The sequence below is a fragment of the Myxocyprinus asiaticus genome, chromosome 7, assembly GCF_019703515.2.
Source record: "Myxocyprinus asiaticus isolate MX2 ecotype Aquarium Trade chromosome 7, UBuf_Myxa_2, whole genome shotgun sequence".
NCBI classification, from domain to species: domain Eukaryota; kingdom Metazoa; phylum Chordata; class Actinopteri; order Cypriniformes; family Catostomidae; genus Myxocyprinus; species Myxocyprinus asiaticus.
Window position 1 is genome coordinate 5,424,160 of NC_059350.1, and position 24,195 is coordinate 5,448,354.

Here is a 24,195-nt window from a genome sequence, read left to right on the forward strand (position 1 = left end):
ATCTACCCAAAATAAGATATGCCTCTATCATCATTCTTTTGTCTTTATTATGAACATTTAACACTTTTATACACTGATCTTTGCAGCAGTATCAGTGTCATCATAAATGACAAAAACAGAGTGTAATCAGCGCATATTGTGGCTGCGTATAGCGTGTTAGCACATTAGTGCCATGAATTCAGAATGTAAACAAGACAAATTAAAAATGTTCTACTGCATATATATTACTTTAAATCATCATCAGCTTCTTTTACTGACCTCACAGAATAAGGCTTAAAGTCATTGATAACACATTTTAATGTCACATAAATTTAGGTTTTACATGTAGCGTCCTCATATTTATATGTACTTCTAAACGCCTCCCACAGTGGTGTGGCGGGTGTCTGAATGTTCGGAAACAGTATACCATTGTTCGGCAGTTTAGAACTACTTTTTACCATTGAACGAAGAATGAATAAGAACTTCTCTGGAAGTATATTGAGGCCTCATTTTTGGCGCCCCTCTGAGGACATTTGACCCAGAAACCCGCTTTGGCCACTGGGGGCAGTGCTTTGAATTTCGGTAAGCACAGACCAATTTTAGCAGCTAAACTTTCGACCTACTGTTGATGAATTCACTGTGAAATCAGTCTGTATTGGTCACAAATCGGCCACATAATCAGCCTGGCCAATATATTGTATATACTGTAGTTAAAGGAACAGTACATAAAAAAAATCTGTCATTATTTACTCACCTTCATGTCATTTCAAACCTCTATACTATATATTTTTTCCATTGTACAGAAAAGGAGATTTTTAAATAAAATGTACATTTGTAAGTTTTCAAATTCAGTTTACGTTTTTAATTGAATAAGCTACCCTCTGTCGCAGCATCGCATTTTTGAATATGAACACAAACACAAATGAGATTTCGGAGCTGCTGCAGAGCAGATGGAAGATTATCAGTGAATAAAAACTTATATTTCAGTAAACATGATCCTCACACAATGCTATCGTATGGCTTCCATAAGACTTGAAATATAGTGTACAAGTATTATTGACTATTTTTTTAAACTTGAACAGCCAGAGTCTCCATTCCCTTTTATTGTATGGAAAAGAGAGGCCAGTACATTCATTTCCTCATTTGTATTCCACAGAAATAAGAAAATCATACAGGTTTGGAATGACATGAGGGTGAGTAAATAATGATAGATTTGTCATTTTTGGTTAAACTATTCCCTTAACAAAGAGAGGATATAATTGCTTCACATGTGCAAACATATTTGCAAAACTGTCAACCTTCCAAGAAACAGCATGGAGGAGAGAGATGCTGACATCACAGTAAACAACAACAGTGCATCATCATCAACATCATCATCATCATCAAAAACAACAAAGTCATCATCATCATCAATTTCATCATAAGAGAAGCAAACATCAAATCAAACAGAAGCAGCATATTACTGATAAGTAAAAATTCCACAAGTGATCCAATAATTACCTTTTGGTTCGACGGAACATGTTGCTAGACAAGATGCCCGTTTGGCAGGCGTGGACACACACACACACACACACGATGAGAGGGACAACGGTAGCCGAGTGTGTCAGCACACACTTTAACACAGAGTCACAGAAAGCAGCCGTCTATGCCATGATGACACACTCACATCCTCCTTCACACATGCTCTGAGCTCGTCTGACTGTGTTCGGCTGTCCACGAACAGAGTGATGGAGAGCAAGCAAGGATACAGAGAGACAGAGAGAGAGAGAGAGAGAGAGAGAGAGAGAGAGAGAGAGAGAAGGTGGCTCTCAAGGGTAATGTGCCAAGCCAGGAAGTAAAGACAGCAGGGTGGGGGGTGGGGGGGTACTGAACAGGAGTAACCATAGGAGGGCTGTCAGTGTGTGTGTGTGTGTGTGTGTGTGTGTGTGTGTATGTGTGTGTGTGGCCATTAAAAGCCTATCAGAGCTGAGGGCTCAGGGCTGTGGCAATGGTAATGGAAATCTAAGTGACACATGGGAGGGGTAAAAAGAAAGAGAGAAAAGGATTATACTGATGTTGTTCATGTAATATCCCACAGGTTTCTTGTGTCGATTTCATTTTTATGTCAACTAAAAAATTGTCTTTTTATCATATAATATAATATAATCTTGTTTATCATATATCATCCACAGTAATTTTATAAAACATAATTTTTACATTAGTATTGTTATTCAATTATGTAATGTAATACTATATTCAAATAATATAATTATTATAATATAATAATAAATAATATATGACAAATACAATTAATTATTATAATAATAATAATAAATAATATATAAAAAATTATATTATTATAGCAATGTTATATTAAATATATAAAATTAAATAGCTATATTAATGTAATATAATAAATATAACATTATAAAATAAATATGCAAATAATTAAAATATATATATATATATTTGATCTTGTTCAGGCAATATTCCAGAGGTTTCTAGGACCATACAAGATTATTATGGTTGTGTAATATAATGTAATATAATATAATATAATATAATATAATATTTAAAAATAATTATATTATTATAACAGTAAAATATAACAATATAATTGAACAACAATATTAATGTTATAATATAAATATTATAAATATAATAAATATATATAGTAGATAATACAAATATATAAAAGTTATGTTGTTTATGCAATATACCACAGGTTTCATGGGCCTTACAAGATCACTTCAATTATTAAATCCATCTGGCCAATTTTATTAGCAAATATATAGAGAATAAATACAGAAGATATACAGAATATATACACTGGCGGCCAAAAGTTTGGAATAATGTATAGATTTTGCTCTTATGGAAAGAAATTGGTACTTTTATTGTGTGTGACATTCAACTGATCACAATATATAGTCAGGACATTAATAACGTTCAAAATTACTATTAAAATTTGAAAAACATTTTCAGAACTTCTTAAACTACTTCAAAGAGTTCTCATCAAAAAATCCTCCACGTGCAGCAACGACAGCTTTGCAGATCCTTGTAATTCTAGCTGTCAGTTTGTCCAGACACTCAGGTGACATTTCACCCCACACTTCCTGTAGCACTTGCCATAGATGTGACCGTCTTGTCGGGCACTTCTCACGCACCTTACAGTCTAGCTGATCCCAAAACTCAATGGGGTTAAGATCCAGAACACTCTTTTCCAATTATCTGTTGTCCAATGTCTGTGTTTCTTTGCCCACTCTAACCTTTTCTTTTTGTTTTTCTGTTTCAAAAGTGGATTTTCTTTGCAATTCTTCCCATAAGGCCTGCACCCCTGAGTCTTCTCTTTACTGTTGAACATGAAACTGGTGTTGAGCGGGTAGAATTCAATGAAGCTGTCAGCTGAGGACATGTGAGGCGTCTATTTCTCGAACTAGAGACTCTGATGTAATCATCCTCTTATTTAGTTGTACATCTGGTCTTCCACATCTCTTTCTGTCCTTGTTAGAGCCAGTTGTCCTTTGTCTTTGAAGACTGTAGTGTACACCTTTGGATGAAATCTTCAGTTTTTTGGCAATTTCAAGCATTGTATAGCCTTCATTCCTCAAAACAATGATTGACTGACAAGTTTCTAGAGAAAGCTGTTTCTTTTTTGCCATTTTTGACCTAATATTGACCTTAAGACATGCCAGTCTATTGCATACTGTGGCAACTCAAAAACAAACACAAAGACAATGTTAAGCTTCATTTAATGAACCAAATAGCTTTCAACTGTGTTTGATATAATGTCAAGTGATTTTCTAGTACTAAATTAGCAATTTAGCATAATTACTCAAGGATAAGGTGTTGGAGTGATGGCTGCTGGAAATGGGGCCTGTCTAGATTTAATAAAAAATGACTTTTTTCAAATAGTGATGGTGCTATTTTTTACATCAGTAATGTCCTGACTATACATTGTGATCTGTTGAATATCACTTTGGTGAATTAAAGTACCATTTTCCTTCCGAAAGAGCAAAATCTGTACATTATTCCAAACTTTTGGCCACCAGTACACACACACATATATATATATATATATATATATATATATATATATATATATATATATATATATATATATATATATAGTGTGTGTGTGTGTGTGTGTGTGTGTGTGTAAATACATGTTTAATAATCTAATCTAATAATAAACTAAACTTTATGCACTACTTTTATAATATATATTTTCTTTTTCAATAAGAGAACCATCATCTGAAACAAACAGCCATTGCTGCCAAGTACATAGATTCAAAATGTTTAATGCAAGAAGTAAAACACAGGAAATCTAGTTCTGATTGGTGGATTTTATTTTGACGTGTGCACAGAGCCCCACCCATCTCTCTCATTATGCCAGGGTCTGTAAAATCTGACATCATCTTTGTGCCCTAGATAGCTCACTCGCCTCAGTAAACCATGCCTGAACCTTCACATCACTTCATGTCACAGTTTGGAGGGTCTGCTGGGATTAGGGGCACCTTCTCCCAAACCACACACACACACATATGCGCCTGCATACAGGCCCGAACAGACATTAAAAGATGTTCATTTCAATAATGAATGATCTGGATAATGGAAAGAGAGATGAAAAATAGATGAGAGAGACAGACAGAGAGAGAGACGCAGAAGAGGTTTTAGGAGTTACTGGGTCAAATTCGTAAATGGGAAAATAAGACCTGGAATAATGTATAAAGTGTGTGTTTGTCCTGACAAGTCTATATGGCTGTGCGATACAGCTAAAACAATTATATCTCAATATACTGTATTTTGACATTGATGTATTTAGTCTGAAATTACTCTTTTTTTTTTTAACCAGAGGAACCATAATTTCGACCAAACAGCCACTGTAGCCAAATAGATTCAAAAGGTTTAATGCAAAAAGTAAAATCCAGTAAAAATCAGGTTATCTAGATATTAATATATAACCTAGACTAATTTAGAAAAGGTATGTTTTCACTACAAGAAGGAAGAATGACATTTAATCATTTTCATTTGGTAATGCATTTGTAAACATTGCTAAAGTTGTGAGCTTCTTTAGATTTCTAGGTGATATTATGTTGTGAAAGTCATGGCAGTCCAGACAATGATGAGATCAGACACTGACAATATCCAGCCCGGTTCAGCAGTCCTGGAAATGTCATATTGATTGTCTGCTGATTAATCTACTGTATCAGCCCAATTAAACAGTGTGACCTGTACTGGGCACAAAGGTCTTGTATAAACAGACTCATCTGTTATCAGCTGGTATATATATATATATATATATATATATATATATATATATACACACACACACACAGTATATCAAATACGTATCCCTCTTTTTCAGCCTTTTAAGCATATTCAATATAAAGTTTAATTCAAAATGTATAATATATTCATTTTTACATTAGCTAAAAACATCTTTGTATTATAACATAATATAATATTCATTATTTTTGTACAAAGGTATATTTTATAATAATTCTATTATCATAATAATGTAGATAATAGAAATTGTAAGAAAAAAAAACTTTTATATGATAAAAAATGAACCTTTTAAGTCTTTTCAGCGCAAATACATTAATATGTATTACAGTTGCAAGAAAAAGTATGTGAACCCTTTGGAATTAGCTGGTTTTCTGCATTAATTGATCAAAAAATGTGATCTCATTTTCATCAAAGTCACAAGTTTAGACAAACACAATGTGCTTAAGCTAACAACACACAAACAGTTATAATCTTTCATGTCTTTATTGAACACATCCCATTAAACATTCACAGTGCTGTGGAAAAAGTAAGTGAACCCTTGGATTTAATAACAGGTCAATCCTCCTTTGGCAGCTATAACCTCAACCATACGTTTCCGGTAGCTGCGGATTAGACCTGCACAACGTTCAGAAGGAATTTTGGACCATTCTTCCTTACAGAACTGCTTCAGCTCAGCCATATTCTTAGGATGTCTGGTGTGAACGGCTCTCTTGAGGTCATTCCACAGCATCTCCATCTCCACTGGTCCACTTCAAAAGGTGTTTTCTTCTTTTTTTTTTTTAAGCCATTCTGTAGTGGATTTACTTCGATGTTTAGGGTCATTATCCTGCTGCATCACCCAACTTCTACTGAGTTTAGCTGGCGCACAACCACTCCGACATTATCCTGTAGGATATCTTGATAAACTTGGGAATTCATTTTTCCCTCGATGATGGCAAGCGGTCCAGGCCCCGAAGCAGCAAAGCAGCCCCAAATCATGATACTCCCTCCATCATACTTCACCGTTGGGATGATGTTTGCATGTTGGTATGCAGTGCCCTTTTTACTCCATATGTAGTAGGGGTGTAAATCAGACATTAAATCACGATACGATCTTGTATCTACTCTCTTGGCCTGCAATGCAATATTTGCAGATACTTCAAAATCTGCCACGATACGATTTGATTCAGGGCCCTACGATCGATATTCCGATATTATGTGCCTATTTTACAGAATCAATTAAAAAAATTTGCCCTCAAATGCAACCAAAATATAATTTGATTAGGTCTATTAGCTGGAATAATAAAACATAAACCCCCTTTCATATTTCTGGACATAAAAGCATTTCTTCATCTTTTCAAACACCTCCCAAAAGGGCCCTATTCATTTGGTATGTGTGTGCATGTGCATATGGTTTGAGCACCTGTACAACCAAAAGACATGGGATACTTCATATGCCACTCCCTGAACCTTGGTTTTAGGATAGACCTCACCGAAATGACCTGCCAGTTGAACTGCGATGCATCTCACTGATCTTTGCCTGCATCACCTTGGTCTAATGAAGGACTACAAAATGGAATAAACAGACTTTCAATTAATTGCCAACAAAAGCTTTCATCAGCCAACTAACAAAGGACAATGCATCTATGTGAACTTCTGCAGTTAATCCAGTATGGACTTCAAAGACATTAGTCATTAATCTTACAGTTCATACAAAATCTTTGTTTAAACACTGGCCCTTAACACTTACTTTGTTTACTACTCTCACAGAGGAACTGAACCAAGCAAAGGTAGGATCCAATCGTGGGATTTTATTGACTCAACTGGAGAAGCAATAACAGAATGAACGATAACAGGAAAATAAAGATAGGAAGTAATCCACAATGAGGATATCTAGACACCACAAGGAAGATATATATCCACACAGTGAATATAATGGGAGACTAGACAAAGAATGACTGAACTAGGAAGTCTATATATACAGATGAATAGCTGATAGGGAAATGATGAACAGGTGAGAATACTACTCAGGAGTCCGGGGAATTAGATTGAGGAAGGATGGGACTGGAGGAGACTGATGAGGGAGTGACAGAACCCCCCCCCCCCAGCGGGCCGCTATGGAGGCACAGAGACCCCAACGCCGAGGTCAACAACGTGGAAGTGGAGCAGGGCGATCTGGGTGGTTATGATGGAATTCAGCGAGGAGATTGGGATCCAGAATGTCACTGTGAGGAATCCACGACCTCTCCTCAGGACCGTTACCCCTCCCAGCTAACGAGGTATTGGAGTTGACCATTTCAGCGCTGAGAGTCAAGCAAGGATCACACTGTGTACGCCATATAGTCTTCCAGGAGCAGCGGCAGAGGAGGGCCACATTCCTCACCAGTTCCTGGTAAGGAGTAGATAGAGAGGGTTTGTAAGGTTTCAAAAGGGACACATGAATGTTATGGGTGATACGATACTGAGGGGGTAATTGTAAACGGGATTAATCTGCTGTGTTATGGAGAAGGAGGCCAATATAACAGGGCCTTAGCTTTTTTGAAGGGAGTCCTGAGTTGAGAGCCACACTTTCTGCCCGGGTTGGTACATCGTCGAACGTCGAGCATCAGTGTGGATCTTCTGATTCTAAATGGCTCATTGTAGATGAATGTGTGCCGAGTTTTACAGACTACAGAGTAATCCACTGCCGGAACATCTGAAGGCTCCCCCATCCACGGGAACAAGGGAGGTTGAAACCCCAAGACACACTGGAACGTGGTGAGCCCCGTAGAAGGATTTTTGAGGGAATTTTGGGTGTATTCCGCCCAGGGTAGAAATCGGCTCCAATCATGCTGATCCCGGTGACAGATCTCCTGAATCTTCCTCTCAGATTGCCCATTGGACTGGGGATGATATCCAGAAGACAGGCTGACCGAAACTCAGAGAATATGGAAAAAGGCCTTCCAGACTCTGGATGTGAACTGGGACCCTCTGTCCAAGACAATGTCTTCAGGGACCCTGAAGTTACGGAATACATGCTGGAATAAAGGTTTGGCGGTCTCTAGCGCTGTAGGGAGCCTTTAAGGGGAATCAGTCAGCAGGCTTTGGAAAAAAGGTCAACTGCCAACAGGATGCAGGGGTATCCCTGAAACGGAGGGAGGTCAGTGACAAAGTCCATGCCATTGTGGGACCAGGGCCGCTAAGGGATGGGAAGAGGTAGGAGTTTACCCCCCTGGAAGGTGACGAGGAACCTTGGAGATGGCACATTCCTCACAGGAAAGTATGAAATTACTGACTTCTTGAGTTACCTGGGGCCACCCGTATCTTTGTTCGACTAGGCAAAGACAGGGCATTGGCTTTCAGGTTTTTAGAACCAGGGCGATAAATGACGATGAACTGAAACCGGGTAAAGAACAAGGCCCATTGTGCCTGACGGGGATTCAATCTTTTGGCTAAGCGAAGATATTCCAGATTTTGATGATCTGTGAGAACTTGAAACAGGAACCGGTCCCCTTCCAACCTGTGTCTCCATTCCTCCAGAGGCAATTTGATGGCTAGCAGCTCTTGGTTGTCGATATCATAGTTTTGTTCAGTGGATGTTAGTTTCTTGGGGAAGAACGCACATGAATGAAGTTTGGCTAGGGTTCCCTGTCGTTGAGATAAGACAGCCCCCACACCATTATTTGATATGTCTACCTCAACAATGGAGGGGAGATCCGGATTAGGGTGTATCAAGATTGCGGCACTGAAGAAGGTAGATTTAAGCCACTGGAAGGCTTGACTGGCTGCAGGAGTCCAGGAGAGGATTTTAGGTTTATTTTTTAACAGATCAGTGAGTGGTGAGACCTTTTTACTGAAGTCACGGATTAATCTACAGTCGAAATTAGCAAAGCCAAGAAAACTTTGTAATTCTTTGAGGGTGGTGGGCTGTGGCCAGGATGTAATTTTTCTGGGTCCATCTGTACTCCTGATGTATCCTAAGAACTGGACAGAGTGTTGATGGGAATGACATTTTTCGGCTTTGAGGTAAAGGTGCTGCTCACGGAGTACCTCTTGTACATGGTGGATATGCTCGGTGAGGGAGGACGAGTAGATTAAGATATCATCGATGTATACAATAACAAATCTGTACAGGAAGTCCCGGAGTACCTCATTCATAAAAGACTGAAAGACGGAGTGGGCATTAACCAATCCATAGGGCGTGACTTGATACTCGTAGTGACCTGTCACAGTGACGAAAGCGGTCTTCCACTCGTCGCCTCTTTCGTTCGTCAGGTGGAACTAAGCTGCATGGGCTCCTCTGAAAAATCTGTCACTGGATCAACAGACATCCGGCGCAGCTCAGGGAAGAAATACCTGGACACTGGTACGGGACAGGCATGCAGACGATTATTGACTTGAATAGATAACTGAATGAACCTTTCCAGCCCCATGGCGTCATCGGCACAGGCTAGCTGGTGTTGCAAGGTGGTACTGAGCCCCTTTCGGTAGGTGGTTAAGAGGGCAGGCTCATTCCAGTTTCTGGCCACCACTAGGGTCTGAATCTTAAGGCATAATCGAAGACAGAAAGTTGCCCTTGGTGGAGACGAGTTAGTTGCTCCCCGGAGTGGAAGCCTGACACAGGATGTTCGAATACCTCCCTCGGAAGTGTTGCATGAAAGCTCTGTAAGAGTGAATGATTGCCCCATTTTGATTCCAGTTGGTGGCCCCCCACTGGAGCACCCTGCCAGTCAACAGAGAGATGAAGTATGCCACTTTAGCTCATTCTGTAAGAAACCGATCGCAACCGGCTGAAGCTTGAATGCAAGGGAACATTGAAGAAGAAAGCCATTACATTCCTCGTAGAGGAATGTCTATATATACAAATGAATAGCTGATAGGGAAACGATGAACAGGTGAGAATACTAATCAGATGTCCGGGGAATTAGCTCGAGGAAGGATGGGATTGGAGGAGACTGATGTGGGTGTGTCAGCTACTTTTAAACCATGACTTGCATTGCACATAAATAACTAATATTGGCATTATATTCACGCTGTTTGGCGAGAGGGGAACTGGCCCCCACAGTGAGTCTGGTTTCTCCCAAGGTTATTTTTCTCCATTAACCAACATCTTATGGAGTTTTGTATTCCTTGCCACAGTCACTTTTGGCATGCTCACTGGGGTTCTAAATAAAATTATTATTTAATTATTTATTTCAATACACAATTTACAATCATATTTAATCAAACTATACAATGATGACTCTAAGACTTTATAGATATTACAGTTTCATTTTCTGTTAATGCATGATTTTCTGTAAAGCTGCTTTGAAACAATGTGTGTTATGAAAAGCGCTATACAAATAAAAATGACTTGACTATTGTATTTGTGTGCCCGTGAAGAGGGTCTTAGCAGGTAACAGTGAATATTAATGCTGGTGCCACTGTCCAAAATATAGCCCATCATAAACAACAGCCATTCTAAACTGATCAGCATATAAAAGCACAAAACTCTCACAAGATCTAATAATGCCCACATACTGACACAGTCAAGAGTGTAAAATGAAGGTGTTTTGGTGCTATATCTAAGCCATAAACAGGCATACGATTACACAAACGACACAGAGATAGACACAGAGGAAACAGTCAGAGTAAGTCTATCATCACAGAGCAAAGTTTAGCACCATGGCCAGCGCCTCACTAACAGTCTCTACAGCAGTGCTTCAGGATTTTACAGGCTTATTGAGAAATGGACACAAGTGTTACATTGTAGTTTGTTAAGGATTGTGCTGGGGAAGTGCTTTAAACATTAGGTCTCAGCATTAACGTGTTCATAGAAAACATCTGGACAATAAATGAGCACTCAAATCAAGTAAGGCAAATTTGCTCCACTCACCCACTGCTCTTCCTGGGCAAGGGAAGATCCTTCTGGAAAAGACAGAGATAGAAATTATAGACTGAGTGATTATATTACACAGTGTAAAATAATACCATCAATAACTGCTCAATACCAGTTTGCTTTAGGACATAAATATCTGGATGAAACCAAACAGGAATAATCTTATGCCAACTGCCATTCATTATGAGGCATAATGCTCTTCTCTGCAATAGTCTGAGAGGAAGGACAGCACTTAAGGGAGAGCAATCCCCCAAATATTAAACTGGCCAATTACACAAACAAGGTCACTGGCGAGAGAGAGAGAGCGAGAGAGAGAGAGAGAGAGAGAGAGAGAGAGTGCATGTTAGAGAGCGGGAAAGAGGCTGTGCAGGTGCACATGATGGTACACTAAAGGCTTGTGTCGGGGGGGAAATGACTTCACCCACCGTGACTCACTTTGATGACATTGTGTGTGACAAGGGTTTCCCTGCCAGCATGACTGGCGCCACTGAGCAACTAATGGAGGATTAAGTGGATAAACAGACTTTGTGTTCTACACTTTTCTGCCTAAATCACATTTTGAAAAAAATAAAAATGTAATTAAAGGTCAATGAAAAATAAGATGATTATAAGTCTGAGATGATTATAAGGAGAAATGTTTTAAAAATTGACTTTCAAATGGTTATGCCAAGTTCTTAAAAATGTAATCTATGAATTTATGTTGGTTTCATACAATTTTTGAAAAACATTTATGTGTCACTGCAGTAAAAATGATTAGTTATTGTTAAACAAATCGTTTACTCAAGTTAAGCTTAAGTTTGTACTATTCTTATTAGTTTTAAGTAAGTTACCATTACTCTCTAAATCCTTTTAGAGGAGTACAAAGTTGTCATTAATAAAAACATTTAAGTGGTCCTAATTAAACAGTACTTGAAATGTCACATTTTGGAATCATAACTCAAATATATCCTTTCTTTAAACTTTGGCTTTGAGTACTACTAACTTAAAACGATCAAGTACAAAATTGTGGCTGTGTGCAATATCCATAAGCCCTTGCGCTTGAATAAATCATGTATGTTTGGTCAAAGCAAGGGAACTTATGGAGAAAAATAATAGTTTTTAGTTGTTGTTGTTTTGTTGTAGCTGGTTGATAGATTTGTAAAGTCAGCATTAGGGTGATTAGTGTAACATCTGGTGAACTTGGAGCCTGTAAAATTTAAGACATCCTTCTTTACTCAATTGAACTTTACAACTTTACAAGTGCAGCTTTATGTGAACTAATTACTAAGAAGAATCCAATATGTCATTTGGCTAACCTAGAGTTATAATTTCCCTTATACTGTATAAGATGTGCTATAACCCAATTTAAATGATTAAATAAAAACAATGATTCTTTAATCACAGATTAGTTAAGTTTACTTGTAACTAGTTAACATTACTAAAAAAAATTAAGTTCAGTTTACTTGAGCCAAATAAGTATGTTTACTAAGGTAAACTAATTAGATTTTACAGTGGTTGTCTTTTAAAAATCTGGTTTAAAACACAATTCAGTTTTGTAGAAATGCAAATCTTTGTATCCATGTTGGTTTCATACATTAAAAAAACATCTACAAAAACGTTGATTGAATTACTTTAAAAATGTCAGTTGGTGTAATCATTGAGTAAATACAGTATTAAAACACTTTCCTTGCACCTTGAATGCACTTGAGTGTACACAACTTAAACATTCATTTAAAAAAATGTTTTCAAACATAATTTTTAAGTCACAAATATCAAGCAGTATCCTTAGTGAGCTGAGCTGAACGAAATGTGTCTTTTCATAAATGTTTTTAAATATCTGATATTGTTTTAAAAACATTATAAACTTGACACTCAGTCATGAGGGTCCTCTCTGTTTCTGTTTTTCCTCTATGTTTTTTTTTTGTCACATGACAGAAAAAAAGTTACCTGGATGTTGGTTACACCACCTGACTTTGATTTGGTGGACAAAAGTTTAATATGAATAATATATGTATAATATATAAAACATAAAAAATAAATAAATAGATTATTTTTAAGAAATAATAATAAAAGATTATTCCAAACTACTTATGCTTACTCCATGGTTACTCCAACACCTTCAAAACTAAGTTCAGATTCCCACTCCATGACTGCGTCATGTTGTGACAAGCGCTCTTTGTGTCTTTCTGCTTATCGACTGTCAGCAGGAAGTGAAAAAAAGCAGCTGTTATTTTCTCTACAACACCAGTGCATTTGCATTTTCTTGTACTTTTCTTTCCTCTTTAAACTCTATTCCTGGAACTGCAAAAACAGGCCAGAGAGATTCTGTGTTTGTCCTTAGTAATTTTAATTTCTTTTAACTAGATATTCCCCGCATCTGAATATGCATACTTCTTTGCTGCACAGTATGCAAAATGCAGTATGTCAAATGAGTAGGATGTCAGAAAACTAGGGCTACAGTAAGCAAACAATTCTTAGATGAACTACTGCACTCAAAAAAAGGATTTTTACTGCATGTTCAATTTACTTAATTAAAATGAACTAAACCAACACAATTCTAAAGCATTTAGTCACAACTTGATTCCATTGCATTCTATTTATAAAATGGAAGTTTACTTAATCCATTTGAGTTGTAACTACATGAATACTTTTTATGGTGTTAATGTACCATTGATGAAACTGGGCAGGGGATTTCCATTTCCCAGCATGCTTTGCATGGGACTCGATAGGGAGAGTAAATGTTCAAATGTTATTTTATGTGTTGTTGTGCAAGATAAACATAAAGGGGGATTCTTGTTAGTGTTTAATGTTTTGTTATGTTGAGATTCAGAAGAGTTTCTGTTTTGTTGGAGTTTTGGGGGTTACCATTATAGTGAAGAGTGGAGCTCGAGCCAACGATGAGGACAGGGAAGTGTCACACATGGAACTGATTGCTTACTTCGTTGAGGAAATGCTTTGCTAACCATAGCATAGATACTACACTACACAATGTAGTGCTTCCAACCAGCATGTATTTAGCATGCTAACAATCACTTTCACTAGTTAGTACATATAGAAATAAAAGAGATTAATTTGAGTTACACTGACATGTCTAATTTTGTTGGGTTTACCCAATTCAAACACTGTAAAATCTTATTAGTTGACCTTACTTGGGTTTTTCAAGGCAATTGGTTTGCATGCTTTTTCTTAGTAAACATACTTATTTGCCTCAATTAAATTTAACCTAATTTAACTAGTTACAAGTAAACTTAACTGTCTGTAATTAAAGTATAGTTGTTTTTATTTAATTATTTAAATTGGTTTATAGCACGTATTAAACAGTATAAGGGAAATTATAACTCTAGGTTAGACAAATGGCACATTGGATTCTTCTCAGTACTTAGTTCACATAAATCTCCACTTTTGTAAAGTACAACTGAGTAAAGAAGAATGTCTTAAATTTAACAGGCTCCACGTTCACCAGAGGTTACACTAATCACCCTAATGCTGACTTTATTATTATTTTTCTACACAAGTTCCAAACACACATAATTTATTCAAGCACAAGTGCTTATGGGTATTCCACACAGCCACAATTTTGTACTTGATCATTTTGATTCAGTAGTACTCAAAGCCAAAATGTAAAGAATGTACAGTACTGTGCAAAAGTTTTAGGCACTTGTGAAAAACTTTCAAAGTGCGGATTTCTTAAAAAAATAATGCCATAAATAGTTTTCATTAATCACTTAACGTCATACAAAGTCCAGTAAACATAAAAAAAGCTAAATCAATATTCGGTGTGACCACCTTTGCTTTTAAAACAGCACCAATTCTCCTAGATACACCTGGACACAGTTTTTCTTGGTTGTTGGCAGATAGGATGTTCCAAGATTCTTGGAGAATTCACCACAGTTCTTCTATATATTTCGGCTGTCTCAATTGCTTCTGTCTCTTCTTGTAATCTCAGACTGACACGATGTTCAGTGGGGGGCTCTGTGGGGGCCATGCCATCTGTTGCAGGGCTCCCTGTTCTTCTATTCTATTATATTTACAAAAGGGATGTATGGGAGTGTAAAATGTATTTTTCCTATTGAAACACTAAAGCTGAAGATATAAATAACCATCTTAAGACAAATGTATTGTGAAACATCTTATGTGCCTAAGACTTTTGCACAGTACTGTATATATTTGAGTTATGATTCCAAAATGTGACATTTCAAGTACTGTTTAATTAGAACCACTTAATTTTTTTTTATTAATGACAACTTTAGGATTTAGAGAGTAATGTTAACTTAATTAAAACAAATTAAAATAGTAAAAACAAGCTTAAGTTGAGTAAACTATTCTGTTTATTTTTTTATTTTTTTAAAAATTTGAGACAACTTTTATTAGTATTTACAGTTCTTTCTACACAAAGTGTTTATGTTGAGATTACATAGTAGTTTTAAGTTAAGGGAACTAATTTCAAACACGCTGAACCACTGTTCACAATTGAATCAAGTTCAGCCAAAGAGCTTTTTTTTTTTATGTGTGTGAATCAGCCAAGATTCTGAAGTATGCAATGAGGCCCATAAGACCACAGGAGCTGAGGAGTCATCAGATTCAAAAGGTTGAAATTTTAAATTTCTATTTTATATATCCTAAGAAAGTTCATTCTTGTGGTTAAATTGTACTTGTTTAACAACACCTGAGTAAATGGTTTACACAGTTTTTGTTAGTACATCATAAATAACACAATGGTCAAAGGGAAATACCAACAAGGTGCGGTTACATTTTATACAACATACCAAAAGGACATGCTTCATTAACAGCAAAGAAGTAAAGAACATACTCTAAAAGTACATTCACTGAGCACTTTATTAGGAACACACTGGTTCTAATAAAGTGCCCGATGTGGTCTTCTGCTGTTATAGTCCATCAGCCTCAAAGTTCGACGTGTTGTTCATTCTGAGATGCTATTCTGCTCACTACAATTGTACAGAGTGGTTATCTGAATTACTGTAGCCTTTCTGTCAGCTCGAACCATTCTGGCCATTCTCCATTGACCTCTCTCATCAACAGGGCATTTCCATCTGGAGAACTGCTGCTCACTGGATGTTTTTTGTTTTTGGCACCATTCTGAGTAAACTCTAGAAACTGTTGTGCGTGAAAATCCCAGGAGATCGGCAGTTACAGAAATACTCAAATCAGCCCATCTGGCACCAACAATCATGTCACGGTCGAAATCACCGAGATCACATTTTTCCCCATTCTGATGGTTGATGTGAATATTAATTGAAGCTCCTGACCCGTATCTGCATGATTTTATGCATTGCACTGCTGCCACACGATTGGCTGATTAGATAATCGCATGAATAAGTAGGTGTACAGGTGTTCCTTATAAAGTGCTCAGTGAGTGTATGTGAAATTGGACATAGCTTTTGTCTTGTAAGTTAAGGTCAAATGTCAGGGCTGTAGAGTGATCTATACTAAAGCCCATAAGCGCAGTAAGAGGAAGTAGGACAGGAACATCTGGATCTCTGATACTAAGTCAATCGTGTAAGTTTATCAGATTAACTGATAAAAATGGGTTGCAACCCCTGTTTAATGTCTACATTAAGGTAATTAATTTAGTTAGATGCTAAAGCTAACATACAAATTCTTTCAGTACGTGGAAGAAGTATTGCAATTGGTATGCAGCCATCTTCAAGTTTCTCCCTTTGTCTCCAGTCTGATGGAGTGGCCACAAATTGAATCAATATAAGATGCAGAAAGTAACGTATCCATAACATGCACTTGACATAATGACATAAAACAATATTGACAAACACTGGGCTCATTAGGTCTGTGAACTCCAGTGATGAATAACATATCCAGCCTGCAGCCGAGACTAATGACACAGATTGGGCTCCAAGCCCGGAGAGGAGAAAAGGCCCTTTTGTTTGAGCAGGAGATAAAACAAGGCATGGAAAAGAAGGATAAGTGTAATAACGGTGATGATACACTGCCAGAAAAGACTGTCAAAACAGCAAGAGAGAGATTCAACAATAAGTCTGAAGTTACTCCACTAAAACACTTTTGTCAACTTAGTTAACAAGTCCGCTAACTTTTGATAACATTTTATTAGGGGCAAAATAGTTTGGTATGGTGAAAATAACGGCAAAACAATGGCTATTGGCTATTTACCATTTTCACACAATAAATATTGAAATGGTTTATGTTTATTTTACTCTTTGTTTGATAATCATAGTTTTTTTAATGAAATAATTAGCATGTTTATAATGTATTTTTATAATTTAATATTGTAAATCTGGGTCTAGAACTAGGCTAAAATAGTACAATCTGTACATAAAAGCCCTTTGAAAAGTACCAAGAATAAATTATAAAGGCCAGGTATAAAGTTTCCAAGTCAGTTTTAATGTTACCTTCATATAACATAATAAGTAAAGAAAAAAAAAAAAAGAAAAAATTGGTGGCCATCTTGGAAACACTACCAAGCAGCTATTTTCTATGGATACACGTGGCATAAAAGTGCAGCTCCTATCTACTTAAATGGGGAAATAATTACTTATTTCAAATCAGCAGTAAAATCTGGTATCATAACAATGGTATCATAAATTGTGCATCTTTAGCTCAATACTGCAAATGACCAATCAGAAACAAATATTCCAGAGAGCCTTGTATATATAATATTGTTAAGGCTAGAAATATATTTTTTTTTACTATAACTCCCAGACCATATACATGTATTCACTGGTGAGCCAAAATATTATGACCACCTGCCTAATATGCTGTTGGTCCTCCGCATGCCGCTAAAACAGCGCCGATCCGCCGAGGCATTGGTTCAGCACATCCCACAGATGCTCAGTCGGATTGAGATCTAGGGAATTTGAGGGTCATGGCAACACCTTGAACTCTTCATCATGTTCCTCAAACAATTACCGAACAATGTGTGCAGTGTGGCAGGGCGCATTATCCTCCTCAAAGAGGCCACTGCCATCAGGGAATACCATTGCCATGAAGGGGTGTACCTGGTCTGCAATGATGTTTAGGTAGGTGGCACGTCTCAAATTGACGTCCACATGAATGGCCAGACCCAGAGTTTCCCAGCAGAACATTGCCCAGAGCATCACACTCCCTCCACCGGCTTGTCGTCTTCCCATAGTGCATCCTGGTGCCATCACTTCCCCAGGTAAACAGCGCACACATACACGGCCATCCACGTGATGTAAAAGAAAAGGGGGCTCATCGGACCAGGCGACCATCTTCCACTGCTTCAAGATCCAGTTCCGACACTCACGTGCCCATTGTAGGTGCTTTCGTTGGTGGACAGGGGTCATCATGGGCACTCTAACCAGTCTGCGGTTACACAGCCCCATACGCAGCAGGGTGCGATGCACTGTGTGTTGTGACACAATCTTCTCGTAACCATCATTAAAATGTTCTGTGACTTGTGCCACAGTAGACCTTCTGTTGGTTCAGACCAGACAGGGTAGCCTTCGTTGCCCATGTGCATCAATGAGCTTTGCGCCCAACACCCTGTCACCAATTTTGTGGTTTGTCCTTCCTTGGACCACTGTCGGTAGGTACTTACCACTGCTGACCAGGAGCACCCCACAAGCCTTGCCATTTCAGAGATGCTCTGGCCCATTCGTCTGGCCATAACAATTTGGCCCTTGTCAAAGTCACTCAGGTCTTCACTCCTGCCCATTTCTCCTGCTATTCAACACGTTGACTACGAGAACTAATTGTTCGCTTACCATCTAATCTACCCAGACCTTGAAATGTGGCCTTATTAAGAGATGATCAATGTTATTTGCTTCACCTGTGAGTAGTCATAATGTTTTGGCTCATCAGTGTATTTACACTCTCTCATATTCTTTCCCCAAGGCTTTGAACTGTTTGTGTGTCATTAATTTCCAAATGGGACTTTTCCATCCCAGTAAAATCAGACCCTCCCTGAAGTCCATCTCAATATCCAGCACAGAGGGCTATGATGACTTTATGGAATAAAGTGTGTGCACACTTGTGTCTCTGTAAGCATTTCCTGTAAGCTAATGCCAGAGTTAGCATGTATAAGAATCAAAGTGGTTGTAGTGAAATCTAAGCATACATTATGGGCACACACACACTGATCTGGGTTGTATCCTAACCCTTATCACTGTTGGTTTGGCACAGCTTTGCTGCACCTTCATACAATAAAGCTGTTTCCAATCGTTAAGCTGCCTTCCCAGTATTACTGAGGGGTCATATCCCAGATGGACATCTTTCTCAGAAATACTTCTAAAATAAAACCTGCTTTGGGTTCCTCAAAACTCCCTGGCATCCCTGAAAGCAACAAAAAATTGTGGTCTCCATTTAATTACCCTTAATGCTTCACAGACTGAAAGTCACTGCAAACTTTGCATCTCTCAGATCCAAATGGCATTTTGGCAGATAGTAGAGCTACAAACCTGGATCACAGAGGGTGGATCGTGCATTTAAATGGCCATTCAGCTGAATATGAAAAATGTAAGAATTCTTTCATTAGGCTTAAAATGTTGAAACACAAGATAAGAACACTGTCTTGCATTCAACCACAGCTTGATGGAGCGCAATTCCGAATGCATGGATCTCAAGACATGTTTTTCTAAGTTTCAAACTTCGTTAAACTTGACACAGTGACCTAAAAATGGTGCGTTTATGACACGACGCAACCGAGATGCTCCAAAAGTGTCCGTCTGACGCAGGTGTACATTGACGCGTCCTTAAACAAGCCCTTATAATAAATCTCAGACTGGCTGAAAAATTAAATTACAAAATGGATTGCTGTGAACTGTAGGACAATAATAGGCTTATGTTCAATAATATGCAAATAAACAATATATTGCATTCTAAATCCCCTTTTTGTATATTTTTTAATGCTTGTGTGCCTAAATACTATAATGCATTTTAATTATCTGTATTATTTTTTATAATATATTTTATTTAGAATTTAAATATAACTATTTATAATTATTTCATTATTATAGACTGAATTATTGTTATTTGAGGGGCTTTCTCAGCAAATATTAATTTATGCGATTAATTGCGATTAATTCGGTTAATTAATCGGCATACCATGAAATTAATTCAATTAAAAACTTTAATCGATTGACAGCCCTTATTTTGTATATATATATATATATATATATATATATAGATAGATAGATAGATAGATAGATAGATGGATAGATATAGATATAGATATAGATAGATAGATAGATAGATAGATATTTTCTTTAAATAGCTTCAAGGTAGTTAGCAAATTTTTGTTAGTAGCTTGTAGTGTGGCTAACTACTTAAAGAGTAGCTTGACTGCAGTTTGACTACTTTAAGTTATGAGTAGCTTGGAAAACTAGTTTCACAGTCATTTCCCCAACACTGAGCATGCACGTTTTATGCACGTTCTTCAAACCTATTATGTTTAATAAGCCGACAACATGTGTTGTCATGTAAATGAATTACACGGCTTTCTTTTATAGGTGTGAGGTAAAAAATGGCTTAAGAATAAACCAATTAACATGGGTAGATTTTTGCCCATTACCCCGGGTTTGCGTTGCATGTAAACACCTTAACCAGCGTTCTTACTGACTTATCCAGTGTGCGCAAGTGTTGTGCACACGCCTCTTCAGGTTTGACGTCAAAAGCAGAGAATAACTCGATTAATTTAAATCTCATGTAAACGCGATTTTCTTGCTTTGTCGGATCTTTTAAATAAGCTGATTTTTGCAAGTTATCAGCGTATTGGTGTGCATGAAAATGCGCTTACTGCATGATTCATACTGTTTAATGACAGAAAGTTGAGGAAGCACTTAATTAGGGCTGGGCGATATGACGATATATAAAGTGTCGATCGATAGAGATTTACCTATATTGTGTATATCGCGATATATGTTAATATCCATGTGCGCGGCGTGGGCTTATATATCAATTGGCAGGACTTCACGTGAAAAATGGACATTTTTCTGGCATTGAACATTGTTCTGCTGCCACCCAAGCAAATTCAATGACATTCATCTCATGATCAGCACTTCAAAAGCACTAAATTTCTCATCTGACACATGCATGTGTTTCACGTGAGTGTTGCGCGTGCTATCTCTGATGCACGCAAGTGTCTGAGTCCAACAGGCTTCCCGATATTAGTGCTCTACAGACAGGAGAGCACAGAGCGGGATCACTTGCGCTACTCAATCATTTTTTACCCTGGAAAACCCCTAATGGAGAAAGACACCTCCACAGAGAGGGACAATTCCCAAACAAGTCAAGAAAATGACAAGGAGCTCATTATTAAAACAGGTTCAACATCTGTGGTGTGGGTTCACAAAAGCCAGCACAGAGCAGAACAATTTTCATTTTTTCCATGAAGAGGGAGTTCTGAGTTGAGTCAAGTACAGTGAGATTTTTTTTTCTCAAAATAAATCCATGAATCCTCAATGAAGTCCTTAACAATATATATACCCCTTTAATTTTAAAAGTAATACAACCATAATAATAATTAATAATTATATAATAATTAATAATTATAATTAATTTTCTTTATTTATCACACATTATACATTTGCACATATACGGTGAAATTCTTCTTTTTCACATATCCCAGCTAGGCTGGGATCAGAGTGCAGGGTCAGCCATGATACGGCGCCCCTGGAGCAGATAGGGTTAAGGGCCTTGCTCAAGGGCCCAACGGTGGCATCTTGGCGGTGCTGGGGCTTGAACCCCCGACCTTCTGATCAGTAACCCAGAGCCTTAACCGCTGAGCTACCACTGCCCTGGTTTTTTTTTTATTTTTATTTTATTTTTTTTATTTTATAATACCATATACCATATATAATAAACCATGCTCCATTAGGGATGATTGCAGACACTTGCTTCTAGTTACTAACTATAACAAGTAATTACTAAGATCACTGACAATCTAGCAGCAAACCTGATGACCAGTAGTAAAGGCTAAAATTGTTTTCCAGTACAGGGGCTGAAAGGTGGTGACCTTTTTGCGAAATGTCTAGCTGTCTGTGGTGGAGCCAGATGGTGTTCTGAAACCCAGATCAGCTTGAGCTTGACAACTGCTTGTTTATTTTCAGTTGGATGAAAAGGGGGAAGTGAAAGTAGCACATACACATGTTTTGTCTTGACTTTACAGAACAGCAGATGGTTTCCGCACTGTACCGACAATGATGTTACAGCTCAAAACCTCTTTTATACTTTTCCCGTTTTTGTTGCTTTGGGCAAGAACAGGAGAGGTGAAAACAACCACCAAACCTCAAAGAAAACATTAACTACTGTGTGCACCCTAGTGCAGAAAATTAAAACAAACCGAATCCTAACTGTTATAAAAGTTAGGTGTTATAAATAATCATTTGGACAGCACTTTATATTACAAGAAGCTCCAAAAAATAAATCCATTCTATCAAGCAATGAATGTCTTTATTTGTTAGTAAATTGCATTGTGTAGTCTCAAGCTAAAATAATCAATATTAATAGACATGTTGAATACAACCATGCCTTCAGAAAGTAACAGGGTTGACAGATTTCCCATTTATTTAGCCATTACTGGCCTTGTGCTCTTTTCCCATGACACATCAAGGTGTTAATTAGAAAGAAAATGCAATACCTATATTTCTACAAATACCCAGTCCTGACTCTTTTTGCTGTTAACAGAGCATATGGCTGTGACAAACCAGGTGTGATTTCTCAGGAGTGTCATTCCTATCATGCAGTACATTTTCATGTTCGCTTTGCACAAATAAGTGAATATCGGAGTGCATTTTAAAATTATTTCACTACTTTGGTTTGGGCAAATATTGTGATTTTTGCCATGTCCCTGAGTGCACTAACTACTAAAATGAAAATGGCAATTTATTAAAAAATATATAATATTCTTCATCAAAATGTTTCAAACAATCCTCTAATTCATTTTCCATCATGTCAATTTTTGTAATATCACTTTAAAGGATTTCATCCAAAAATGAAAATTCAGTCATTGTTTACCCACCCCTGTGTTGTTATAACCATATATGACTATCTTTCTTTTTCTTAACACAAAGAGAGGAATTGTGAAATTGTTAGGCTGGGCATAGAAATGCATCAAATCTTCAACTACAAGTTCTTCAGACATGTTTAGGAAGTTCTGTTCTCTGGTTTGTGTGCAGCTGTGTTGTGTTTTGTTGTCTCTATCGCTGTGGCGGACCTGTTTTTGAATTAAACAAATGAGTTTTCACTTGAACGCCCCAATGTCGCGAGGGGCTGCATGAACTGTTGCTCTCGTGCACTCTCATGAACGCGCGCAGGAGATCAACGGTCAGTGAAAATTTTCACTAAATAATACGTTAGATTTTGGTTTGTTTCTCACCAAACTTTATCGTATGCTTTCATAACAATCATGAGTCTCATGGAATAATTGATTAGACTTCTGAATTATACTTTTGCGTTCTTTTGGAGCTTGTAGAGGTGGTCACCATAAGCTGCCATTTTACGACATCGCTGAGCACAAAATTTTTTCACAACTTCTCCCTTTGTGTTAAGAAAAAGAAAGAAAGTTATATAGCGTTATAACAACAGTAAACAATGACTGCATTTTCATTTTTGGGTGAACTATCCCTTTAACTAACAAATGCCAAATGGTCCAAGAAGAGACATTGGTTTTGAGAAAACTAGTGCACAAAAATCATTAAGTATTAGCAATGGGTTTAATGAATTCTGTTATGTTTTGTGTTATTAGTTGGTTTGTGTCCCTCTAAAAAAATCTGTCTTCATGCTCTTTATTTGCATCCTGTTAGGTTCAATACAGTTAATTTTCCCTCCATTTTGTAAATAATCAAGTTATAATAAATTCAGTTTAAGTGCAGCTTGACCAGTGCATATTTCTGAAAGTCTGGTATACCACTTATAGAACTACTTCGAATTAAAATGGTAACAGATGTGTCCCATCGCACCTATTTACAGTGAAAATTGTCAGGTAAGGGGTTTAAAAAATCAATTTAAAAAATAGCTTGCAGCAACTTCAAAGGAATATTCCAGGTGCAATACAAAGGAATAATTCACCCAAAAATTAAAATTCTCTCATAATTTACTCACCCTCATGCCATCCCAGATGTGTATGAATTTCTTTCTTCTGCAGAACACAAACAAAGATTTTTAGAAGAATATTTCAGCTCTGT

At 37.3% G+C, this 24,195-nt stretch overlaps 1 protein-coding gene across 3 annotated transcripts in view; it reads right to left on the reverse strand.

The window, feature by feature from the left end:
- The window catches only part of LOC127444044 (microtubule-associated serine/threonine-protein kinase 1-like), a 106,892-nt gene that overhangs the window by 80,626 nt on the left and 2,071 nt on the right, over positions 1-24,195 (reverse strand). For 2 of the 3 annotated variants that reach the window (XM_051703189.1, XM_051703187.1), the window contains exon 2: positions 11,078-11,109. In XM_051703189.1, coding sequence (XP_051559149.1) covers positions 11,078-11,109 — 32 coding nt within the window. The remainder of the gene's footprint in view (positions 1-11,077; positions 11,110-24,195) is intronic. The other variant, XM_051703188.1, reaches the window with a different exon arrangement.